We start from the raw sequence: 24859 nt of genomic DNA, 5'->3' as shown, positions 1-24859 counted from the left end.
CCAGTCTGGGTCGGGTCCAAACCCGACCCAGGTCCGACCCAATTTTTTTTAAATCCTATATATATATATATAATTTTTTATATTTTTGCCGCACCCCCGCACCCAAGTTTTTTGAAAGTGTCGCACTCGCACCCATGTGACATTATGACATAGCAAAGAAATGAGATCAACAAGCAATACAGGAGCAGGTTCCCATCTGGCAGTAGGACATATGAAAGATCCGACATAGAAACCACAAGATCAAGATTGGGAAATGGGTTTCTTACCATAACACAAGTATCCAGTTATTACAGCATACATAAACTGCTACAAATCCTCCTTTCGTAAACAGCTAAAGCAACATCAGTAACTTGAATCAGCTTCATGATTCAGATGGCGCCCGATAATTTGAACTGTTGTGAATGGCGTGAAAAGGAAACATATATGAACAGTTTGACTATATTGTATAGGAGAAAAGTAACTCTTCTTCCATCCTCAAGAGCTATGTCACAGGGACTCTTTATAAGGGTAGCCGCACCCGCGTCGATGCTACACAACGAAGGTGCAGCACCCAGTGCGGCAGTAATAAAAATTTGTCACACCAGGTGCAGTCAAATGACCGTGGGTGCAATCAACCTGCACCCAAGGTTATATTTGACCAAAATAGACTCGATCAATGTTGATCGAGTCTATTTTGGTCTTATTTTTTAATGGTTTTTTTTGCAATATATTTGATTTATTGCATGAATTTATGTATGATGAACTGAACATATGATAATTGTTTTTATTTCATTTGTGTTATTGTTAATTGTTAAAATATATATATATATATATACACGCGTACACCCTCATGCACCTCGGCACCCAAGTTTTTTTAAAGTGCCACATTGCCACACCTGCACCCGCACCTATGTGTCATAGCTGCAGTATTTCTTACCCCAATCATAAAAGTATGGATAAGTTCTTCAAATAGGAAAAGAAAAAAAGATAATAGAAACAGTTATTACTTATTAGAGATACCTGAAATAGTCAGGAGTCCAAAACCAACTTTAGAAATGAAGACAAACCCTACATATATGTTATTGCTACAAGATACTCAAGAGAGAAAAGCAAAGAGAAGCACGGTGCAATACAGAAAAAAAAATGAAGTGAACAGATTAGTTTTTCTATTCAAGTGAACAAGAAAATCCAATAGCAGCTTACTGAAAAAGTATATAATATCATGAACTTTAAGCTAACCTTTTTCAACGATGAAAAATCAATGCCAAAAAATGCCAGATGTTGAGCTAATAAAGGGTCCTCAACACTTTCATCCTCTGGGTATGAGAAAACATCTGAACTGCCCAGAACATCAAATAAAAAATCAAATTAAACTCAAATAAGGACAAGAGGAAGACAAATACATGTTACAACAAAGAATGCAAGGCAAACAAAAACACTTAAAAGCTGTCACCTGGGTACGGGTGCGGGCATGGGTACGGAGGGTACGACATGACAATTCCAAAATATGTGAGTATGGAGACACAGCTATATATATATATATATATATATATATATATATATATATATATATATATATATATATCACATAAATACAAAATAAATTCAAAATAAACTGCATATAATCTAAATATATATGCTATATCAAAAATATATATTATATACTGAAAATGTAAAGTTATAAACTGAAAATATAACTATAAATTATAAATTGAATACAAACTTGTATGTCCGGAGGGGAAAATGGCATGTCCAGGTGTCAACATGTGGAGTCATGGGGACACACGTGTCGACACGGGTACGGAAGGCAAAATGGAGTGTCTGTGTGACATAGCTTAAAAGTCAGACTTACATAGCTGAACAAACTTGGAAAAACAATAAAATTAAACACATTCCAGAACCTCTGGAACAAGGCATCTCGAAGTAATGAGACTAACAAGCACAAGATATAATAAAGAATAAACTAGCAAGAAATCCAAATATAAATAAAGAACCAGAATAAGGTTCTTAAAGTTTAGAATAACATTTATAGTCTAAACCTGGCTGTATGCTCCCACAAAATAGGGGATGTTCTACATTTAACAAGGAAAGGACAAGCAATCAGGAAGAAAAGCAAGCAGAATTAAATCAGTTCTATGATGCTATGACCAGAAGGTTTTGTCATGGTGGCATGAACACATGTTCCTATGTATTTGTGAGTGTACAAGAGACAGATTACTACATCCTTCTACTCTATATAAATGAATTATTACTATGGGCAACTACGATTCTGCAACCTGCATGATTAAGCAACAATTGCAACACCAAATTTAAAATATGAGTTTTATAGTCCTAAATCTTGTCAATTCCCCTCCCCTATTTCACCTTTCCAAACAATTATAGTTGTTTGGCAAATATGGCTTCTCAATTTGAATGTCCATCCAGAAAACTGAGTTGAAAATTTAAATTGTGAAATGCGGAATACATATTCCACAGAAAAAAAAAAGGCAAAAGAGAAAGATCATGTACAGTTCATTTAATTTTTCGCAAGAGCAACAACACTAGTAAAGAGAAATTAAGAAAAGTTTGTGTTTATACTTTATAGTTAGGAGAAAATCATGCAATTATATGCATGTGAGAGATTGTAAACGTGAACATGTGTGCATTATTGATTTTTAGCTTTGACAGACAAGCAAGAAAAGAGATTTCTTTTTTGTAATTTAACAAGGCCTTCACAAGGGAAGGTCTTGTCTAGAACCTACATCCAAGAGATCAGCACATTTTGGTCATCTCATGTGCTTGTGATGAACATCCCACAATGATCCCCCAGACACTACTGCCAATAAACCATCACCTACACAGTTTATCATCTAGCGATCAACTCCAGTGAAACATGAGAAAGGTGCTACCTAAAGTTGTCAAGAAGGGAACAGAAATTTGAAGGCAACAAGAGAAGCAAAAAATAGAAGCAAGGACGATCAAAGTCCAAATAAAGCGGAAAGTGGAAATCAAACTGGATAGCATTTGGGAAGCATGCATCTCATACAAAATCCTACAATGGAAAATGTCAAGTGTGCTTGCCACACTGATATAGTGAAAAGAAAGCATCCAACAGTGCTTTTGAGAGCACATTGCTTGACTTTATAACAATGGTGCTTCAAGTAACTTTGGCGACACCTGTTTCAACCAAAACGCTACTAGAAGAATACATGTATATATCACAGATACGTGTTCATGCACAGGTGACTACTTGAAAGAGAAAACTCAAAGCAGGTTTTGCATGGTACCACAAAGTTCATTCACTAACAAGCAAAATAATCAACATTAACAGCAACATAGTTGCCACCCTTAGGAAAACATACGAAGGTGGTCCATGCAACCAGCAAATGTCTTATTCTTTTAATAGACACAATTATGTGCATAGCTAAGCCTTTACAAGTTATAGAGAGAGAATCAGAATATCCTGACTTAAGAAAGACAACAAATTTTGGCAAAATTGTGGTCAGATCATGCTGAACAATCTCAAAACCAAGGCAGTAAAAAAGGAATTCTCCACAAACAGTCAGCATAAAATACCAGTGAGCAATAGTCATTACCTGCTCCTTTTAGATCAGCAGTAATAGTTCCAAGTTTTACAGCTAAAGGGTACTTTGTTTCATTATAATGTTCAATAGCATGATCGTTGCCACCGCTGCCATCCCAATTTCTCCTCCCACAAAGAATCATACCATCCGTCAGATTAAGCCACAAGTTATCAACTTTATCACATTTGCAACATCGCCACCCTGATGGTGGAACAACAACGCCATTGTCAATCTGTTGAAGATTCATAGCATATGCACTCACTTTCTTATTATCAGCTGCCCAAGATGCTATTTGCTCTTTTCGCTCGGTGCCCTCCGACATTAAGATGGCATCAACTGCCAACCTGACCTGACACCATAAGCATTTCAGGTATTAGGTATGCATTCAGTACTTTAAACCAACCAACATGACAATCCACAATCATTAAAAGAATCCAAGCTAATTCGAAATTCTCCAGGTTCTGTCAAATTTCTCAGGAGTGGGAAACTCTTTCAAAGTTTACCAATGAGACGTGGAAACCTCATGTCTACAATCACAACGTTTACATGAGATTCTTTTTTTTAATACAATTGCCCAAGTTTCACTTTTGTAATATTTGTGTTGACACTTTTCCTACTTGCCAAGATGTTCTTGAATTTTCTGGAGAAAAATCATATACCAAAAAATCGTTTTCTCTATAATATATCTATATAATGAGATGTGTTCTTTTGCCTTGCACTAATCTAGTATTTTCTACAGAAATAACAAATAACAAAGATAGCACCTTCTCGGGCAGCTCAACAGATGGAAATGGAAGTTCAACATAATTCGGCAACACAACAATCTTATGGGTTGTTTCATACTCCAGTTCTTGGCTCTCAAAACCCCCATCAACACCTGCATCCATGTTTAAAATAAAGCTTGAAACTGCTTTTGCTAATTGAATAATCTCGCCCTTATCAACTAAAAAGGCAGAAGATCATCGAGCACAATCTAATCAACTTAAATTCGACAGACTATTCAACCAATTCTACAGAAACCATATTTATCTTTAGAAAGCATTCAACTGCATTATGCATCTAAAACACCCATAGATCATTGAACAAATAAAGAGAAAAAAAAAAACTTAAGAAAACAGTAGAAAATGAGCAATCATGCTATCTGAGAAAGAGTTTCAAAATAGGGCAGGATCCAAAGAATATAGCGGTTACTATGCCCCTATTTAACTGCATTAAGCATCCAAAACATCCATAGATCAAAGCAAAAAATAAAAAGAATTAGGTAAGATCAAATTATGGAAAGATGCAAAGGATAAAGCATTTAAATAACACAAAGAATTCAAGATTTAATTAGAGAGGTATAGGGTTCATACGTTCCAATAATCGTCGATTCAGTTAATTGCAAAGAAAAGAGTGCTGCTATTTTTATGATCAAACAGACATTTGTCAAAAAAACTTTCCTGTAACTACACTGACTACTGATAATGCAACCAATCAGACAATACTACATCAAAAAACAACGTTCACAGAAAAATCGACGCCCAATTGAAAGAAAACACCTAATGCATCAATCAAACAAAAATCTACAAGCGGACGCTATGTCTTTCAAAGCCAAACACCAATAAACCAAATTCTCAAAAACAAAAAAGAAGGATTTTTTTCTATCCAAACGAAAGAGAAAAGAAACGAGATACCGATGGCGAGCAACGTGGGCTTCTTGAGCGGCCGGACCTCGGAAACAGGCTTCCTCGCCTCCTTGACGTGCAGGTACACCGGATTCCTCGTCTTGTCATAATTCCACTCGACATAATCCTTCCCGAACGCCAAAAACGTGCTCAAATCGATATATAACCCTCCTTCCGACCTCTGAAAACTCACAAAAAAACCCAGAAACGATCAACATCTATCAAAAGAAACCGAAAAAAAAATGAGCAAAGAGAATCAGAATCCGCGGAAACGACGGGACCGGAAGATCTCCGATCGGGGGAACGAACCGGTGTGTCGAAGGAAATGCAGCACTCTTGCTTGTAGATGCGATTCGAGGGCTCGGGGATCCGAACTCGCGAGAGATGGCATCGCAGAATCTCCATCAATGACAGAGAGAGGGGGGGTTGCTTGCAGAGGAGGAGAGGGAGAAGTGAAGAAGAAGAAGGAGAAAAGGAAAAGGAGAGAAAAGAGGGGAACAAGAAGGAGAAATGTCGCCCTACCCTCCTTTATTTTGTGTGTATGTGTGTGTGCGCGCGAGTGAAGTGTCTAGCGCGCCCAAGAGAACCCCCAAAAAAACTTTCAACTCAAGCGGTATTGGATATGGATCTATGGGTTGAATTATTTCTGACCCGGTACTGTATCTGATGATTCTGATCTTAGTAAATCGAGTCCGGTTTAGGATACGGATCCGACTTGAATTTCAAGGTGGGTTCGATACCGTAGATGCGAATAATGGATTTAACATGGGCTGTACTAGATCCGAATATTAATCCAAGTTTTTTTGCACAAATTCTGGATCCGAATATATCTGATTATGCAGAGTTGGATCTAGATATGACATGTGCATTGCAATACTGGATCCGTTAAAGCCAAACTGAAATCAAGGGTTTTGCATTTTAAAATTGTAAATGGATTGGATTAGATTCAAATCTGGGCATGGCTCTGATTTAAAACATTGATCTGAACACATTCCAAATCCAAAAATAATGAGAACCCAATCTAAATACACTTTTGGACCTTATTTCATAACTTTGAGGCTGTAAACCGGTCAGGTTTGTATCAGGCAGCTGACTCGACCCAAACCCCAGTTTTCGGGTATCAGCATGAAAAATGCTGACCCAAATAATAATTTGGTTGAACTGAACCCGACCCAAGCAATATGCAAGCCAAGTTTGAGTCATGACTTTTGTCGGGTATCCCACCTAACCCAAGTATTTTATATATAATTTTATAAAAAAAAAAAACTAAAATTTTATGGGTCCGGGTTTGGGATTCCATTTTCATAACCCAACAAAACCTGAACCCAGTGATTTTTTATTTGGGCTGGTTTAAATATACCCTAATGGGCCAGGTACCCAACCCATTCTGAATCAGGGAATAAAATGTACAATTATAATCAGACGTCCAACCATAGTGACAAACGTTTTTATTGGCAAAATCTTGTTTTTCAAAAACTTGCGAGAAATTGAAAATTTTTCATAAATCTCGTGTTTTGTTGGCAAAATCTTGGCAATAAAAAAATAAATTAAAAATATGAAAATTATTTTTTATAAGAAAATATTAATAAAAATAGACATTTTTCATGATAAATAGCTGTTTACAACGTAAATACCACGTTTAAATCATGGTATTTATGTTTTTTTCATAAATATTGCGGTATTTTGAAAAGCTCAGGAGAAATTGCCGTTTTAAACTTTCAGGCAAATTCTCTGGATATTTGTCACTATGAGTCCAACCAAGTCCAATCCAACTCAATCCATTTGCACCCCTAACTGTGGAATCCAGCAGCATGTGTTTATCTACTGGGAATCGGATCCAAATAAATCCAACTATATTTGTCCAGAAACTGACCCGGTCTCCAATTCAGCCGTGCTACAAGAATCTGACAGTATGGATTTGATCATGATTTGATTAGTATTTTTTACCCACTTGCATCCTTAATCAAATTTGTGTCAAACAAGGATGCAAACGGACTGGAACCAGTACGGAAATTTTATGAATTTTAGTTGTTTGACTCTATTCAGATCCGACTTTCTTTCTTATCTACTTAGTTGATCCGGATCCGATCCTTTGCATCCCTAGTGTTAGACCCAAAGTTGTCTTCAGTCTTGGCCTCCTAGGTGGGTTGGAACATGGAAATGGGTTTTCAGGTCAAGGCCACGTCTTGTTATGTGGGAGGCTTGAATGGGTTTTATAATTCAGAAAATTACTATGTTGTAAAACAAAAATGACATGTTTACCAAAATGCCTCATAATTTTTCAAATTTGCCTCATATCTAAAATAGCAAATAATCAACTTTGTTATGACCTTTTTACCCATTCACATGTACGAAACTCACCAGGATTGTGTGATATATCACTTTGCTCATCGAGTATCGCAAACTCACTTAAAAGGATATTTGCACATTTTTTTTTTGGAACATCACAAAGTTCGCATAATCATATTTGTAAACGTTTTGTTAAATCTAGACCTCGAAACTTCATAAATAACTGACTAAGTTCACATATATAATATGAAATTTGCATAAAAAATGTATGAACCTCCTGTTAAATTTCTTATACCTTATGCAATTCACATAAAAATATATATAAAGATTAAACTAAACCATGTAACTTCACAAATACTGGACTAAAACCGCATCAGCAATCAGTGCATATATCATATAACACTTGAGATTTTTCTATAATTTTATGAAAATTAAAGATGAAATTCAAGTTATTAATTTTTATTGAATTTCAATTTAATTTTTAATTTTAATAATTACAAATTTAGTATTTGGATCCTGAAATGGACCCTAGGTATGGATTTAAGACCCATGGGGTAGGATGCCCCTTTGGATATAGATCATCTTGGAATGAGAGTCCAAGATATAGATTCAATCAAGGTCAAGGTCCAAATAAGGTGGGATGTTCCCACCTACTTTTTTTTATCCAAATTACCTTAGTCAATTTATTTAATTGTTACCTCAATTATGTAGAGAACCTAATTAGCTAAGAGTTTCTAGAGGGTTCCTTAAATTGTTGGAATTCTAATTAACTAAGACTAAATGAGGTTTCTTTATTGAGTTATGAGAACTCATAAGGAAGGTTATATAATGTAGCGGCCATCCTCCTTACTTTTGCACGCCCCTCCCAAATCTCTTCCTATCTTTCTCTCGCTTCTTCCTCTTCTCCATGCCCCTTTTGGAAGAGAACCTTCATTGACATTTTTGGTGTAATTGCATCTCTTTGGTAGTGCATATCGTAGGAAGAAGTCATTTAGTATAGAAGATTTTAGAAAGATCTAATGTTTTTTACCAACCACGTATGTTGGGATCTCTTTTACGTTCGAGAAGTATTTCAAGAGAGCTATATTGTGATTTGAGCTTCGTTTTGGTATACATTGTTTTACCCAAAATTTTGCATTAAGGTATGAGATTTTTATATTTTTTTTGCATGTATAGGGTTCAACGTTGGTTGATCAAGCATTGAACCTTGTTTTTATAGATTATGTACAGAGGATCTAGGTTGGATTAGGTTTAAAAACCCAAAATATTTTTGAAAGTCGATTTTGAGAAAAATATGTTCTCTTTAAAAAATATATGATTTTGGATGTTAGATTCATGTATGTATTATATTTATATATTTATAGCATGATTAGTTTTAATACATGAATCTAATGTTTTTTTTATGGATTTAAATTCATTGAATGATTTTCTTGATTGTTCTTGTTGAAATCATAAACGTCTTGTTTGATTCTTGAAAATTTGTATTTTGTTCTATATATTTTAATCTGAACATTCTAAAAGATAAATTTGGTTCTCTCAAACCATGAATTCATAAATCTTGAAAAATTTGTAGAGATATTTCAAACATATGAAAATAATCTTAGTTCAAATATCAAACTCAGATAAGTCTTAGATTGAAAGATATGCCATCTACAAGTCAACACGAAAATCTTGTTCTGACAATATGTTTATGGAGACAACATAGTTTTGTAACGACCATATCTCTTAGAATACTTAGGATCTATGGATGAGATTTTAAGGTGTGTTAATATGTATATGAAAAAAACATATTGCTGAAATCTTTGAAATTAATTCCTAATTGTTTGAAAATGAAAATTCATGAAAGTTGGTCCAGATTCAGTAAATTTCATAAACATGTTTTGTCAAATATCAAAAATAGATTGTGTTTCAGGATTTTTAGCTCTCTGCTATAATCGAATTAAATTATGAGCTTTTGTATGCTTGAATCAAACATATCAATCCATCTATAGCAAAAATCTTAATATGTAATTTGTTCCATAAGATTTATAATTGTTTTTTTCTTTGAGACACAAAATTGAACAAGATTGTTCTGAGAACACAAAGAGTCTATGTTACAAAAAATTTAATTCATGTTTTGTAATGAGTTAAGGTCTGCGTTTTTTGTTGTATGCATGTAACATATATAAGAATCTTTAGTAAAAATTCTATAGCCTAAATCATTTTGTACGATTTATGACAGAATTTATAATGATAACAAAATTTTATGTTATTAGTCTCAATTTGAGAAATTATTTTGTTGAATGCATGTGATGGTTCTAGGAGGTAACCATATGAAAATTGTGGCATGTTGTTGAGCAATATGTAGGCTTATCGAGGTTGTATGCTAATACAATATTTTATGAAAAAATATATTGAATGCAAAGTTTGAATTTTATCATGATGCATATGATGAATGACACATACTTTGCACGTATTTGACATATGATGGGTATATTATTGTGTTCGGGCAAAAAGATTGCCCAATTGGATTTTGCATGAGATAATATGCATGTTAAGCTGGATATAGAGCTCTTATGACATGATTGCATGCTATAAATATTGTGAATCCAAAACCATTCTTTGTATATCGAATGCATTAAAATTTAGGATGAAAAAGATATTTAAACAATGTCTTAGTTTTTCTTAGTGGTTGTCCTATAAGAAGGTGAGATACTTGGATGGTTGTTGTGGAGAATAAGGTGGTCCTAAACTTCGTAGCATTGCTTTCTTTGAGAGTCTGATATTGAGACTTGTGTCCTCAGCCATGGTAGAAGAGGGCTTTTCCATCATTGAGAACCGAGAATGGTGTGATTGTACTTTATTATTAGCATTATTGGTATACCAAGTGTTGGCTAGGGTGAGGATGCCCCAAGATGCCAAAAAGTGGTCATCTAGGGTAAACATATTTTCAATGTTACATCAAGGAGCATGTGAATACTAGGTTAATAAAATATAAATGTGTATGTAAAAATTACACTCTGGTACTACCTTGAACTTCGATTTTTTCTTGTGAACAATACTCACAAAAATATCAAGAAAAAACTTAAACTAATTGCAAGTAACATGTTCATACATCCAAAAGTAAGTAGTCATAACAAAGATAAAACAAACCTCATGCATTATGCATTGTTTTAAGTATCGCAAGTGTTGACAAGCATATCTGAATTATGCATATCTCAATTGTTTTATATACCTTAACATTTTTTAATGTTGACATTTGTTGATTTATGCCTTATGCTATACTGTGGGATTATATACAATTTTGTACAAGAATTGTGGTTCTTACTCGTTTTTATAATTCTCAGGTAGTGAAACTCAAGATTAACTGAGTGGTGTGCTGGCATGATTGGTGCTAGAGAGCATAGATCGTATAGATTGTAAAGTGTTTGTTTTCTCAGTGGTTGGGTTGAATGAAAAACAAATTGTGAACCTAATTTAAAGTTTTTAAGTTTTCATTAATGGTTTGGACTATTTCAGTTTAACAATAGTTTGAAATTAATGGTTAGTTTGATGGTGGATAGCGGGTTTTGAATTTGTGATGTGCCCAAGATCCTTGAGATGTATTTTCATTCTTACATCAACTTTTATTTTTTTAAAAGGGTTATTGTCCTTGGTTGGTTCATTCTCAAACTTAGTTATAGTGGAGCTAATATACGCTCGCATTTGCCCTCAGATGAGCCCCCTAGTGTTTAGTCTAGTTGGAGCATTGCCATCGATACGACCTTGCATCTTTCACTTAAAAAAATCAAAAATTTCATGATGATTTTGGGGTCGTTATATACCACATAAAGGGCATACTCTTAAATGATAGAGTATAGAAATTGATTGCCCACACCCTAAGGTTATTTTTGCATAAACTAGGATTATTTGTGGTCTCAAACTAGTGTTCTCCAACCTACTTTCCATTGGCAATTTTTTCATCAACTATTTTCGATGATTCATTAGCGGCACTTTATCTTCGAGTATTCCAGAATTGCATATTTCTTGTGAAATTCTCGATCATCACAACTATTTATAGGAAGAAAATCACATATTTAGGAGGAATTTGCAAATGTATCAGTCAACTGTTCACAAATTATTTTTGTGGACTTCCATATTGTCATAAATATTGGTCATTATTCACCTATATTTTATGCTAACTTCCTCGTCTTTGCAACTATTGATCATTTTTTGCCTATCTTCGTTTCAGACTTTCTCATCCTCATAAATTTATAATTTTACTTGCTCAATTCAAATTGACAACATTTATATAATTCACCTTACAATTACACAATTCACTTGTTTACAATTAAAAAATTCAAATTGGCAATACTTACACAATTCACTTATTTATAATTACATAATTCACTTGTTTCCAATTACACAATTCAAATTGATAGCATTTACACAATTCAAATATGGATTGGAGTTAAACATGCAAAATTTGTAGAATCTAGTTAACTATTTAAATAACATAACTTACAAAACATAATTTACAGATCATAAAATATTCAAAGAACATCCAAATTTAAACTCATAATTTACATCCTTAAAGTTTGACAATTCATACACATTGACTATTCAAACTAAACTCCCCATACTTGTCCACAAACTTAGCTATCGAGACCTCTTAGTTCAAGACCTCTTAGTTCGACACCTCGCTGACAGATGTCGCCTTAACCTCCACATTTTTCGTTGGCTCTTGCACCATCTATGTTTTGTTGTGATTTGTTTTTATTCTTTGACTCTCCATCACCCTTCTTTTTGGCACCCTCCATGGCCTCCTTCATCATGTGTTCATAAAATTTGATCATATGCCTCATGTACTATGCAATATCTTTATAAAAATAGGGTTATTAATAAAACAACTAACTATAGCTTACATCTAAAAAAACTAATAAGAATATGACATATAAACATGTATCTGCATGAAGTTCAATTCCTATTTTCTACTCAAATACTACATATATAATAGGATAAATATACTACAATCATACATATAACAATCATATACCAAGTCAAATATATATATATATATATATATATATATATATATATATATATATATATATATACACGAATTGAGTTAACAGACATATGCAAAGTAGTAACCCATTTTATTGTTGAGGAATACCCTACATAGTCTCAGTTGTCCAATTATCGTTGCAATCATAGTCAAACCATATCGAAAAAAATGAATCTGCAAAAAAATGAGTTAACAAACATATGCAAAAAAAAGAGTTAACAAACATATGCAAAAAAGTGATTACATTATTGAAAAAGTAATGTTATCATACTATTTATATGACATTTTTATCTAGACAATCTATGGACCCTGTAGAATTGTACAATTTGAACACCTTCTCCTTCATGTTTGTTTTTCAAAAAACTCAATTATAGTTGACCCAGTTGACAGAAATTAAGAACTGCAACATAAAGCGAGTTTAACATCATTATGCACATAGAAATTTAAGTTTTGTAAGTATGTAAAATTGTCCAACAGACACCTTGTTAGCTTTAAAGAATCGATACAACAACTTGCTACTCTTCAAGCACCCAATTGCCCCCATCTCGTTGCCCTTTAGTTGCGACATTTGCTGTAAAAAAAAATGTTTACCAATTAATTTTTATTAGTAAATATAAAACAACAAAAATCTTGTTTTTCAGACTCATAAAGAAATACATGGTAAAGTAAAGGGTTCTTGGCAGTTTCATTCATCTTTTCATGTCCTCATTGTCAGTCGCTTAATATTTTTTTATAAATCTTGTTAGATGCTACATAATAAAAAATAGGTGATATATTCATGTTAGATTCAAATGAATCTACATACAAGCATAACAAAAGAATAACTATACAAACAAGCAAATCTAACACTTACATCAATAGAGTTTATTCGTCAAATTTATACTCTTTCTGCTCTTTTGTGTTCTGCTGCACAACTTCTCATTCATTATTAATATGTTCTCATTACCATTTGAAATGGTATAATGCACATATAACTCGGGATATTGATTATAACTCAAGCACCATAATTATTTCTTGTTTTGGAGTGGGGATGAAGGTTTGGTTTTCTTTCTGCCATATTTTTTTTTTATATTTATACATAAAAGATATACCTAACATATACATAAAAGACATAACACATTAGAGTAATTCATTAAAAAATACCAAACAAATACATGTAAGCAATTTATTAAACAACTCTTAACAAATCTTACATTTTAAACTTACATACTCTAACATATTGTTATTTGTGCTTTTGCCTATTGTGGTCAACTTCACTACATACACTGCACTAAAGATCAATATTGAAACTGTGAGATTGATTGGGGGCTTTGTATTGTTGTTGGGGACAATGCACTACTTGCATACATAGTTATTGTGTCTTTGTCTTCAATTCTTTTAGCTTTTCTTTTACCTTCGGCACCACAATGCCTAGCATATACTGCTCGATATTCTCTTTTTTTTCAAAAGTTTCATTTGCATGGAATGAAGTCTTTCAATAGAAGGAATTAGGGGTTTGACACGTATAGCAAAGATTTACGAATTGAATGTCTCTCCTATATTTAGATGTTAAGCACTCATATCTTTTCATATAAAAGTGGATGTTAGCCCAATGTTTCAGTTTCATGTCAGTGGCAACATAATTGTATGCAACTTCATCTTGCTTCCAATTTTTTTGTAAAAGTAATTAATTGTCTCATGGCTGCTCAAGTTGCACTCTATCAAAGTGCACTGAGTGGTAAACTAAATTTCTTAAAAAATTCTTCATCAAATGCATTATACATTATCGAACATGACATGTACGTTATGTGTAAGGGACAACATACTTTAGACCTTCATGCCTATTTGAGATAATTGTATGCTCTAATCTATCTTTATATTCATCGAAGCACATGAGTTTTTCCTTTTGATGCTTCAAAAACTACATCTATGAATTCTTCGACTCTTTATCGATAATTGCAAATGTTATCAAAAACATTTCAGCACATTGATCAATACTATAGGTCGACTACAATATCATTCTATATATCTAGACACAGGAAAATTAGCTAAGAGGGGGATCAAAAAATCTTGAAAGGATCACCCCAGATTGGTTCCTGCTAAGAGAGATACATAATTTACAATATTGATGTTCCTCTTTTGAATTTGAATGATATTTGGTAGGGTTCTGCCTAACCCCATCTTGGCTTAAAAAAAATCACAAGAGAGAGTGATTGATACATTGTTAGGGTAAATCTCTTCCCATATCACTATTTATAGATTGACCCTGTATAAATAGCAAGATGCCCTATTTATGACCACTAACCCAAAGTACAGGGAGAAAAAACCAAAAAGTTGATTGAAATTCACGAGTTACTAAGAGTATGTTCGGTTGCACCTTTTAGAAGGCAGTCGTGATTTTCGAATCATTCTAATTCGAAATCACAATCTCACGGGTTGCCCTGGGATTTAAAATCACTCTTATTCCAAATCATAGTGCAAGTTAAGGGGCCATACGTACCCAAAATAGTTTTTTATCATGCAATGTTACACATGCATCCTACGATTGTGCCAATAAGATGGGTAGGTTACATATGTAGAGAGAGAGAGAGAGAGAGAGACGGTTGGGGTAAGTGGAGTGATACATGAAGAGAGAAAGAGAGACATGGTGGATAAGAATTGATTTTTATGAAAATAGTTTTAGAAAGAGAGAGGATCACACCCATTTCCTCATCTTTATTAAGTAAAATGGTTGTTAAGACTTAAGAGAGAGGGGTTCTGAGTTATAAATGATAATTCATTAATTATTGAGAAAATTACGTGTTGTGTAATACTTTTTTTTTAATACTATACACAAAATGCTCATATACATTTTTAATTACATTCCCAAACCACATGGCAAGAATGCCAAATTTTTTTTAAGGAAACTTAGTTTTATTTAAAGATAAGTTCAGAAAAAACCTACGATGATAATCGACCCATAAACTTTACACTAAGATCAAGGCAGCTAGCAAAAATGAAATGAATCCAACGAAGGTCTAGCGTCGGCCATTTCTGCCTAGCCATATGAAAAACAGTGGATATATAGTACATGAAAGAACAAAGAAGATGCAGGATGAGCTCCCCGACCAAGATCCTAATGTTCCTTTCCCTCCAAACAGCCCACCAAGTAGAGAATAATCAACAATGCAACACAAATTACCAATTGTTGATCTGTTGGAGGAGGAGATCCCTAACAAAACAAGACAGGTGAATAAGGATTTAAAGCTGCTGCTGCCAAGAGGCTGAAAACATCGTCTGGAAGTAAGAACATAACCCTATCAAGTGCGAGGTAGATTCAACATTAGCACCACACACAAGAAGAAGCCTCTCCTAGACAGGTTCTCACGTGTGTGTTACGACCCCGCATGATAGGTGAACAAAAACTCAATATCCAAGGTCGTACTTAGTGTAAGGCACGCAAGACTGGTGAGTCTGGATGATTGTGATCGAGAGGCCCTATTTGTATGTTGACTACAGCACAACCGCTCGGGCACTCGGATCAGCGAGTGGTCCTCTGGATGCATCTCATGAAGGAGTGACTACAAACATGAACCCGGTGGCAGTGTTGGCTGAATCACAGTGGTGGGTTCGAAAGAAGTCTATATGTTGATCACTGATGCAGGCAGTCCAGTCCAGCAACTATGATCATGTGGCCCTGTTTGGGCCTGCGTTGCAAACATGGCATGCTAGGCTCTCCTGAGGCGATGGGTGCATTAAAAGAACCACATGGAGTGGTGCAAACTACATAGCCAAGAGAGGTTGGCCCTTAATTAGCAGGCAAAAAGGTGGGCTATCACAATCAGGCGACTGTGGTCGAATGGCCATGTTCGGGTTCTGCTGGAGATGAGTCGATCTATACTCCTCCCGAGGTGAAGCATGTGTTGAATACAGCTATTGGCAGGGAGGTTTCAGGCCAAAGATGGTGGTCTACGGAGACTTGGCAGTGGCCAAAGAGCTGACAAAATTTGGCTTCGCGGTCACAAGAAAAGTATAAAAATAGAGGGCGTCCGAGAAAATCGCAAATTCGACCAGTGATCAGAGGGTCCACATGCGATCTAGTGTCTGAAGGCTGCCTGAGGTGGTCGTGCACGATGGTGGGTTTGGCACTCAACCAGACAGCAGTGGAGGCCACGATGTCAGGTAGTAGGACGCTCTAACACACCACAGGAAAAAAGGGTGCGCACAGGGAGTCATACACTGCAGAGGGTGTGCACTCTGACTGGGCGTGCACAATCGGGTGACTGTGATCAAGCGGCCCCATTGGCAGCCTCACCTGTAGCAGGGTGCTCGGTTGCTGCTGGAGATAGAAGGTGCACTTGATACACCGTGTGGAAGGGAGCAAGAACATGAAGAAGAAAAGAAGACGAAGAGAGGAGAGGAAGAAGATGAGAGGAGAAGAGACGAGAGAAAGATACTCGTAATTCCAAATTTCTTAAGCATAAACCTACTCAAGACCCTCACATGGATTTATAATGTCTTGAATTAGATTTGGATCTTATAAGTCCAGTCCTAATCCTATTGCAAGCTTAAATATGACCCTAAATGGATATGGGTCATGGTAACCTAATTTATAATACTACCCAATGACCCACTTACCAAGCTACTAAAAACAAGAATGAGAAAAAATAAAAACATTGCTATGTAGAACCAAAATTCAAAATAGGAAGTAGGGAAATGGGGGACGGGGGATGTTTTCCCTCCTCTGGCAAGTAGGGGCATCACCTACTTGCCTCTTTCTTCTTTCTTTCTTCTTTCTTCACAAACGGTGCCCCCCAAGTAGCCCCCACCTTCTTGACTTAGCCACTTTCCATTTATTTTCTCATTCCTCCTTAGTGTGCCAAGTGTCCCAGTTTCTTTTCTTGAAGGAATCTTTTTTGGGTGTGCCATGTGTCCTTCTTGCACGACTTGCATCCTCTTTTCTTGTTTGAATAGGAAGAGAACAAATGTCTTTTGACTTTTTTCACATAAAGCTGAGTCACCTTAGTTGCCATGATGATTGAGCTATCCACCTCAACATGGGATCATGAACACCATTTGGATATGAAGTGTTGGCTGGATTTGGATCCCCTCCTATGTTTGGAACCTCATTAGAATATGGTTCTCTTGTTGGTTCAGAATCTCTAGATGGATTCAAATCAGGGACAATTATTGATTATTGGCCCATATAGGCCTGGCCTACTTTTTTAAATATAAAGACACTAAAAACTAATATCAAAGCTCAATGACCACCCTACACCCACTCAATTGGAGCAAAAAAATCAAAACATTAAATCTAACTAAAATAAGAATGCACAAAAATTAATTACAGTCGATTTTAGATCGTAACAGTGAGCACCCGTCCATAAGCACCAACCAGACCACTACAAGAAATATGTGGATTAACGACGATCGTAATCCATCACAAATCCATTATAAATCTGTCGTTAAATAGTTTAGCGACGGATTAGCAATGGATAACTTTCATCACAATTTCCTAGTCGTTAATTAAAGACAAAACATATTTGTCGTTACTTTCGTCGCTAATTGTGATGGATTAGCGAATGCCATGATTCATCACGAGGCCGTCGCTAATCGACAGAGATTTGGTTTTGAGATAGATACATATCTGTCGCTATTGTAGTGATAGATTTACGACAGATTATAATCTATCGCAAAGCTGACTCAGTTTTGCGGCAGATAAATATCCATACCTAATTTGTCGCTAAATTGGAGGCTGATATTAATTAGCGACGAATATTATCCGTCGCAAAAAATTTAAAAAAAAAATAAAAATTGTTTGAAATATAAATATCGAGAAAATTTTTCTCGTTATACAATTTATATATCCTTTGTATAAAAAACAAAGTACACATATAAAATACAAATACAAAGCAATTGAAACAAATTTAACACAAGATACAAGGTAAAAAAATTTATCGATCCACTATAATTCTCGTCAAGTTCTAATTATTTACAAGTGAACATATACAAAGAGTTTCTTTTGAAAGAACAAGAAGATGCAACAAACGCAACACATGAATCAAATCATCGCCAAGATTATGAGCATCATCCTCTTCATTGTCTCGATCTGCCCCTTCATCCATGCCTCCATCAGCTCCTCTACGCTGATTATCTCCAGCATCTTACAAGAGAACCAAAAGGTTAGTATTGATAAACAAAATATAATGAAATAAATTATATGCAATGCACCTAATCTAAGGCAATCAAAGTAACATGAATGAATTACACATAGACTAGCTAGCAATAAAGTGAAGGACAATAACTGAATTCAGATATGTGTTCTAAGGCCGACAAAAAAAAATCATAGTGATTCAATCATGCAGATATGTGTTCTAAGGTTGTCAAAAAAATATCATAGTGATTCAAGCATTCATATATGTGTTATAAGGTTGTCAAATAAATGTGTTCTGTATCACAATCATGCATATATGTGTCATAAGGCAGTCAAAAAAATTTATAGTGATTCAATCATGCATGTATGCATTCTAAGGTTGTCAAAAAACTTTTATAGTGATTCAATAATGCATATATGTGTTATAAGGTAGTCAAACAATTTCATAATGAGGAAATCATGCTTATATATGTGTTCTAAGGTTGTCAAAAAACTTTTATAGTGATGAAATCATGCTTATATATGTGTTTTAAGGTTGTCAAAAAACTTTTATAGTGATTCAATCATGCATATATGTGTTATAAGGCAGTCAGAAAACTTTCATAGTGATGGAATCATGCTTATATGTGTTCTAATATTGTAAAAAAACTTTCATAGTGACTCAATCATGCATATATGTGTTACAAGGCAGTCAAAAACTTTCATAGTAGAGAAATCATGCTTATATGTGTTCTAAGGGTGTCAAAAAACTTTCATAGTGATTCAAGTATGCATATATGTGTTCTAAGGCACTCAAAAATCTTTCATAATGATGAAACCATGCTATGTGTTCTAAGGTTGTCAAAAAACTTTCATAGTGAATCAATTATGCATATATGTGTTATAAGGCAATAAAAAAATGTTCATAGTGATGAAATCATGCTTATATGTGTTCTAATGTTATCAAAAAACTCTTATAGTGATTCAATCATGCATATGTGTGTTCTAAGGTTGTTAAAAAACTTTCATAGTAATTCAAGCATGCATATATGTATTCTAAGGCAGTAAAAAAACTTTCATAATGATGAAATCATGCTAATATAAGTTCTAAGGTTGTAAAAAAACTTTCATAGCGATTCAATCATCCATATATATGTTATAAGGCAGTAAAAAAAAATTCATAGTGATAAAATTATGCTTATACGTGTTCTAATGTTGTCATTCAATCATGCATATATATATTCTAAGGTTGTCAAAAAACTTTCATAGTGATTCAAGCAGGCATATATGTGTTCTAAGGCAGTCAAAAAACTTTCATAATGATGAAATCATGCTAATATGTGTCTAAGGTTGTCAAAAAACTTTTATAGTGATTCAATCATGCATATATTTGTTATATGGCAGTAAAAAAACTTTCATAATGATGAAATCATGCTTATATGTGATGAAATCATGCATATACTAGCTTGAAATCTAACGACATGAAACAAATGATATGAAACTTTCATACCTGACAGGCACCTGCAAACGAAGTTCCCCTGTTCCAAAAAAAGTTGCGCAACTCATTATGGACAACGTCAAAAATTGCTTCATGTAAATAGCCATGCACTGTGTCCTTAACAAGCTGACAGACACCATCCCAAGAATTAGCAGGGTTAATCGGACATTGAGAGTTGATGCTGGCAGGAGAACTCTGAGAGCCCTGGCTGGAGGAGGCAACGACTGATGTGGTGTTCATATTACTCCCAAACTCGAAGACACAACTTTTTTTTTGTTCACCGGTTGCAGTCACCCATGTTGTAGGATCAAAAGGCAGATGCTGAGTGGAGTCATCACCATATCGCATTACCATATGTTGCTCGTATGACTCCTACAAAGTAATGATTACAATATGGATTAATAATTAAAAATTATAATGTTCATGGTAACTTGTCTATTACAATGTTTATTAATACAATAAATACATACCGTTATCGCTCTCATCTTCTCTGATACGAACTCTCCCGTGCTTTTACGTTTATATGTTTCAACAAACACATTCTTGTAAAGCACAATGCCTCCTTTTTCTACTTCATGCGAGGTTAAATGATAAAAAAATTAATTAAAAAGTATGCAACAATACTTATAAATTTAACAATATATATTGATGAGTTACCATTTTCTTCTGGTGGCTCCCAAAAGTCCTAGATTCACCTGTGTGTAGATGGGCATCAGACATCTTTGCTCGGTTTTGTGCAGCTTTTGCTGAACGGTTTCAAAATTCATGGCCCGCCCACTTATCGCACATTGCATCCCAATAATCTGACCTGATAGTAAAAGGGTCATGACTCTTTTACTGTATTAGATCATCTATCCCACCAGATGCTTTTATTGTTGCACTCTTCATATTATGCAGCATGTCTGTAAATCGACTGGCAACCACCGTTTGTCATACCCGCCTTGCGTTCTGCTCCTCCTTCGTAGTTGTGAAGCGATTCAAAGCCTATAAATAATTTCAAAAAGTTAGTATACATGACTATAACAAAAAATTAAATATGAAACACATTAGCTATGATAAACGATTATATATTATGAATGAGGATCACAATCTTTCCAACACCTCCTTCGGGTACTCTTTCCATTGAGCGACCGGTCTTAGAAGATGCTGAACTAGTGACTGGCTAATTTTTCGTATTACTTCTTGTGGCTTGAACCTCACACTGCATATGAATTGGTACACATTAACTATCGATATACACTATTTATAAGATAAGTATTGGATAAGTGAAAATGAAATACTTACGATCGATTATCGATATACACTATTTGAATGAGTCATCGTGTGTCAGACTAAGAAGACCATGCATCTGACGTTGTCTCGTGACATGTATAAATAGCTAGTGTAGGTAGGTCATGTGCAGGCGAAATATCATCTATAGAAAAATGAGTTAGAAATTTACACAATGCACATTTAAACTAATCAAATATACAATTAGTTAAATGATATACCTATCGAAGTAGCCCATAAAGATGAAGGCTGAGACTGGCTACCACTGAGTGCTCGACCATTGTGACCTCCATGAACCATATTCTAATAAATAGAAATTTTATTTGGATCAGTTATACATTCAAATTATTCACATCGAACATTGCAATACATTCAAACATAAGTGCATATGAGAAAGTGATGTGGTATGTATTACAAGATGTATTTCACTAACTCGAGTATGCTTCCTCATCACTTGTTTGACTTTCATATTCTTCTTCTTTTTCTTTCTTTCCGTCCTCTTTGTCTTCTTCTTCATTAGGCGTTCATCTACTTGGTATATCGTTTGGATCACAATCTTTCATACGTGTGTCATCGGACAATGAAGATATGACATGCATATCATGTATGACAGCATGATCATAAAAGAAGTCAATCATATCATATGATTGATAGTAATCACCCTCTTCAGCAATCTTGTTTTCCTGTAATTGATCATACTCGGGTATAGTTTAAGACTTCACCTTGCAAACTGCCCACCATTCATTTTTATCTGACTTCTTTGTATTCGGATATGAAGTATAGTAAACTTGTTGAGCTTGCGAGGCTAATATGAATGGTTTACATGTTCCAAACTTTGATTTATGATTCACCTCCATAATGCCTGAGGCTTTGTCGACTCTTCTTGTTGTAGGATCAAACCGTTGACACTTGAATAAAGTTACCCTATTATTTATGCTTAAGTAAGTCAACTTCATTATTTCTTCTATAACACCGTAATAGTCATAATCATTTTCACCGTAGCTGCTACCCTTGACACACGCCACTATTCATCGTTAACTTGTTTATACCGTAGTCTTTTGTATGAAATTCATAACCATTTACGATATACTTGTTGTAACATTGCACAACTTTGGTCGGACCATTTTGTAAATCACATATTCCTTTGTCATTAACATCACCATGGCGGACCTACAAGCATAAACAATGACTGTGATCACAACCAATTAAGTAACTTATTGTTGTTTACACAGAAAAAATATATGTCATCGTCCTTACCAACTCTTTCAACCATGCCACAAACTTATTTTTACGTTCTTTTTGTACTTCTGAATCAGTGAGATGTAGAAGTTCTCTTCGTAACTCCAGATCAAATCGTTTGCACTTAACAAATATTTATATCACCGAACCATGTACACATGTATAAAACTTAGTGTTACATATTAAGTATATTTACTCGATGTAGGGGTCGATCGCTGAACAATTAAAAAAATATAGATTTATGTTGCGTCTTGCCCTCGATCTTCCAAAGTCTCTTGACCAACAACTGACAAGGGCATGCCCAAGTGGTTGAAATATCGACAGTTTGTCAGCTATAGTAAATTATTTTTCATCATCATTATGAGGTGAGAAAGTGTAATATGTTGGAATGTGAAGTTCAAAGTATATAGATGAGAAATTTGAAATCTCTTCTAAAGTGTACGCCTCATAAATAGAACCCTCCACTCTTACTTTATTTTGAACCTTTTTTTTGAGGTCAAACATACATCTATCAACAATATACATCTCGTAATACAATAAATTTCCAATAACATTGAAGAGAAAAATATATAAAAAAATATACATTTCAAATGGGTACATCCACTGATATTGTACAGGACCACCAACCTTAAGTTTATATGGCAAATGTATGATCACATGTTCCATAACATCGAAAAATACTGGCAGAAATATCTTCTCTAGCTGACAGATAGTAGTGACGACAAAATCCTCGAGATTTTTTACCTCAGTTAGTACAACTTTCGATGCGCACAATGTTCTAAAAAATCTACTTAACTCGGATAATACCCCCCATATAGGTTTGTCTGACATATCATGTAATGCTAGGGGAATCAACCATTGCATAATGACATGAGAATCATAGCTCCTCAACCCATATATTTGTTCATCATCTATCTTCACAGCCTAAGCAATGTTAGAGACATATTTATCTGAAAATCTCAACTGTCTCAACCATTGACATACCTGCTTTATTTGATCTGATCCTAGCACGTACATTGCCTTTGGTTTCAGTAGTTTGTCATTGTACTCGTTGAGTTTCAATTTTGGTTTTTTATATATTACTTTTAAATCTATACGGGCCTTAAGATTATCCTTCAATTTTTCTTTGATATTCATTACCGTATTGAACATATTATCAAACACATTTTTCTCCACCTGCAACACATCCAAATTATGTCATATCAATAAGGTCGGTCAATATGGTAGTTCTCAAAATATAGATTTATTTGTCTAATTGTGATCCTTTCCAAATCCAAAAAAGAGCGTCAGATTACGGGCATATGTCAGTCTATATGAAAAGTATCGTAATCATCTTAAAATCTCTATGCTAGACAACCATGTAGGTGGACCTTCCATTTCAGTTGTGCTTGCTCGGAACACATTTCTTTGTTGTCAGAATGAATGGTCGTTGGATAGAAATCGATGGTGACAATCAAACCAGCATGACTTTCTTTCATGCGTCAATCTAAAAGATTTTGTATCCTCCATGCAGTATGGACATGCCAACCTCCCATGAATGTTCCAACTAGATAACATACTATATGCAGGGAAGTCACTGATTGTTCATAGAACAACAGTATTCATATTGAAGTTTTATTTTTTTTTTGCATTGTACATGAAAACATTGTCATCCCACAGTATTTTCAGTTCATTAATCAATGACCTTAAATATACATCAAGATTTTGTCCCGGAGAGGTCAGACCAGGGATCAATAGAAACAAGAAAAGATTTTGACGCTTCATACACAAGCTTGGAGGAAGGTTGTATTGGGTGACAAATACTGACCAACACGAGTATGGAATTGATCTACTCCCAAATGGATTAAATTCATCTATATATAAACCTAGCCTAACATTTTCCACTTGTATTGCGAGGGTCTGATGTGTACGATCAAAGTGCTTCCAAGCTTCCGCGTCAACAGGATGCATGATCTTGTCTTCATCATGTCGAACTTTATTTGCATGCCTTCTCATGTGTTTAACTATCCTCGAAGACATATACAATCGTTGCAATCTAGGGGTGAGAGGAAAGTAGCAGAGCAACTTGTATGACACTTCTTCTGACCTCGTTCTACCATTGCCTCTTGTCTTTGGCTTGAACCAAGGATGCCCACATGATGGACATTATCTGTTATTTTCTTGATCTTTGAAATACAACATGCAGTGATTTGGACAAGCATCTATCTTTTGATACCCTATACCTAGAGCGTTGACCATAAC

General features: G+C 34.8%; 1 protein-coding gene across 4 annotated transcripts in view; it reads right to left on the bottom strand.

Moving 5' to 3' along the window:
* Positions 1-5761, bottom strand: part of UBP14 (ubiquitin-specific protease 14) — a 46878-nt gene extending 41117 nt beyond the window's left edge. For 3 of the 4 annotated variants that reach the window (XM_090013523.1, XM_090013524.1, XM_090013525.1), the window contains exons 1-5: positions 5516-5761; positions 5216-5387; positions 4307-4419; positions 3555-3891; positions 1219-1313 (exon numbers count right to left, since the gene is read on the bottom strand). In XM_090013523.1, the coding sequence (XP_089869649.1) occupies positions 1219-1313; positions 3555-3891; positions 4307-4419; positions 5216-5387; positions 5516-5611 (813 nt within the window). In that variant the 5' untranslated portion in view covers positions 5612-5761. The remainder of the gene's footprint in view (positions 1-1218; positions 1314-3554; positions 3892-4306; positions 4420-5215; positions 5388-5515) is intronic. The other variant, XM_090013526.1, reaches the window with a different exon arrangement.
* Positions 5762-24859: the final 19098 nt, after the last annotated feature.

Source organism: Nuphar pumila, chromosome 7 (genome assembly GCF_984573655.1).
Source record: "Nuphar pumila chromosome 7, dmNupPumi1.hap1.1, whole genome shotgun sequence".
In the NCBI taxonomy this organism is placed as follows: domain Eukaryota; kingdom Viridiplantae; phylum Streptophyta; class Magnoliopsida; order Nymphaeales; family Nymphaeaceae; genus Nuphar; species Nuphar pumila.
The sequence above is the reverse complement of the archived record's forward strand: the minus strand, read 5'-3'. Positions and strand labels throughout refer to the sequence as shown.